This window comes from Gavialis gangeticus, unplaced genomic scaffold (genome assembly GCF_001723915.1).
Source record: "Gavialis gangeticus isolate Ggan-Ray unplaced genomic scaffold, GavGan_comp1, whole genome shotgun sequence".
In the NCBI taxonomy this organism is placed as follows: domain Eukaryota; kingdom Metazoa; phylum Chordata; order Crocodylia; family Gavialidae; genus Gavialis; species Gavialis gangeticus.
Window position 1 is genome coordinate 32,430 of NW_017728989.1, and position 1,359 is coordinate 33,788.

Sequence of the window (1,359 nt, forward strand, 5' to 3'; positions counted from 1 at the left end):
GTTTCTCCCTACAGGACTCCCCTCCCGGCTTCTCCTTCTGGACCTGGCTGGAGGGGATCTTGGAGCTGATCCATAAGTACCTCTCCCTGCTGTGGAAGGATGGGTAGGACTTGTGGGACTGGGAGGCCGGGCTGGGCAGCCCCTGGCTCTGGGGGGCTCATGCCACCCCCCCCTTGGGGCCCCCCCAGGCTGATCTTGGGCTTTGTGAGCAAGAAGCGGGAGCGGCAGCTGCTGCGGCGGCGGCAGACTGGGACCTTCCTGTTGCGCTTCAGCGAGAGCTGCCGTGAGGGCGGCATCACCTTCACCTGGGTGGAGCACGGGAGCAGCGGTGAGCCAGGGACCCAGCGTCTGGGCTCCCTGCCCCACTCCCCACCCTGTGCTTGGCCAAGGAACCCAGGCGTCCAGGCTCCCTGCCTTCCTCCTCCTCCTCCTCCTCCTCCTCCTATGACCACCTCCCCTTGAACACCTGGAAGTAGGACCTAGGTGTCCAGGACCCCACCTTGGGGGTGCCAGTTGTGAATGGCTCTGTTCTCTGGGTTGTGGGGGGGGGTCAGGCCCCCCAGACACCTGGGTTCTCTTCTGCACTGACCCCCGCCCCCTCGCAGACCGCCCCGAGTTCTGCTCCGTGGAGCCCTACACCAAGGTGGAGCTGGAGTCACTGCCGCTGGCCGACATCATTCGTGACTACCACATGCTGGCACACAAGAATGTGCCCGAGAACCCGCTCAAACTGCTGTACCCCTCGCAGCCCCGAGACGAGGCCTTTGGGGCCTATTACAGCAACAGCCGCAAAGGTGAGCCCCCCAAAAAAATCGGGGCCCCTCATCCCTGACCCACAGGCCACCAGGGACACTGGTGCCTCTTGCTCCCCATTGCAGCTTTCCCTGCTCCCTGATGTGTAGCCCCCCCCATTCTACCTGCCGTGGCTCCTTACTCCTTACCCAGACCCCGCCCTTGGACACCGCCACTCATTCCCAACCTGCAGCTGCTGTTGGGACCCCTCACTCATAACCCACAACCCCCTTCCTACTGGGGCCCTTCACTCCTGACCTGCACTACCTTTTCCTGCTAGAGGCCCCCTACCAGCGCTAGGGCTCCTCGCTCCCAACCCCCAGCCCGTCCCCATCCCTGTCCCTGACCCTCTCTCCTGTGCCTTTTTCCCACAGTGGATCTGCTGGCCCAGAGGAAGTATCTGAACCGCCGGCTCATCCCAGTCTCCTCTAGGTGAGGGAGCTAGATGCCAGGATCCCCCAGGCGCCCTGTCCTGTCCTACTGGATGCAGCCTGAGGGCACCCCCTGGTGTTGGGGTTGGAAGCAGGGGGGCTCCAGCCCTGTCTTGGTGTGGGGGGGCCCAGTCAT

The 1,359-nt window shown here is 64.0% G+C and overlaps 1 protein-coding gene across 1 annotated transcript in view; it reads left to right on the forward strand.

Annotated features, from left to right (window-relative positions):
* Positions 1-1,359, forward strand: part of STAT2 (signal transducer and activator of transcription 2) — a 35,050-nt gene that overhangs the window by 12,184 nt on the left and 21,507 nt on the right. Inside the window, exons 16-18 of the mRNA XM_019514273.1 lie at positions 189-328; positions 606-794; positions 1,167-1,224. Of these exons, the coding sequence (XP_019369818.1) occupies positions 189-328; positions 606-794; positions 1,167-1,224 (387 nt within the window). The remainder of the gene's footprint in view (positions 1-188; positions 329-605; positions 795-1,166; positions 1,225-1,359) is intronic.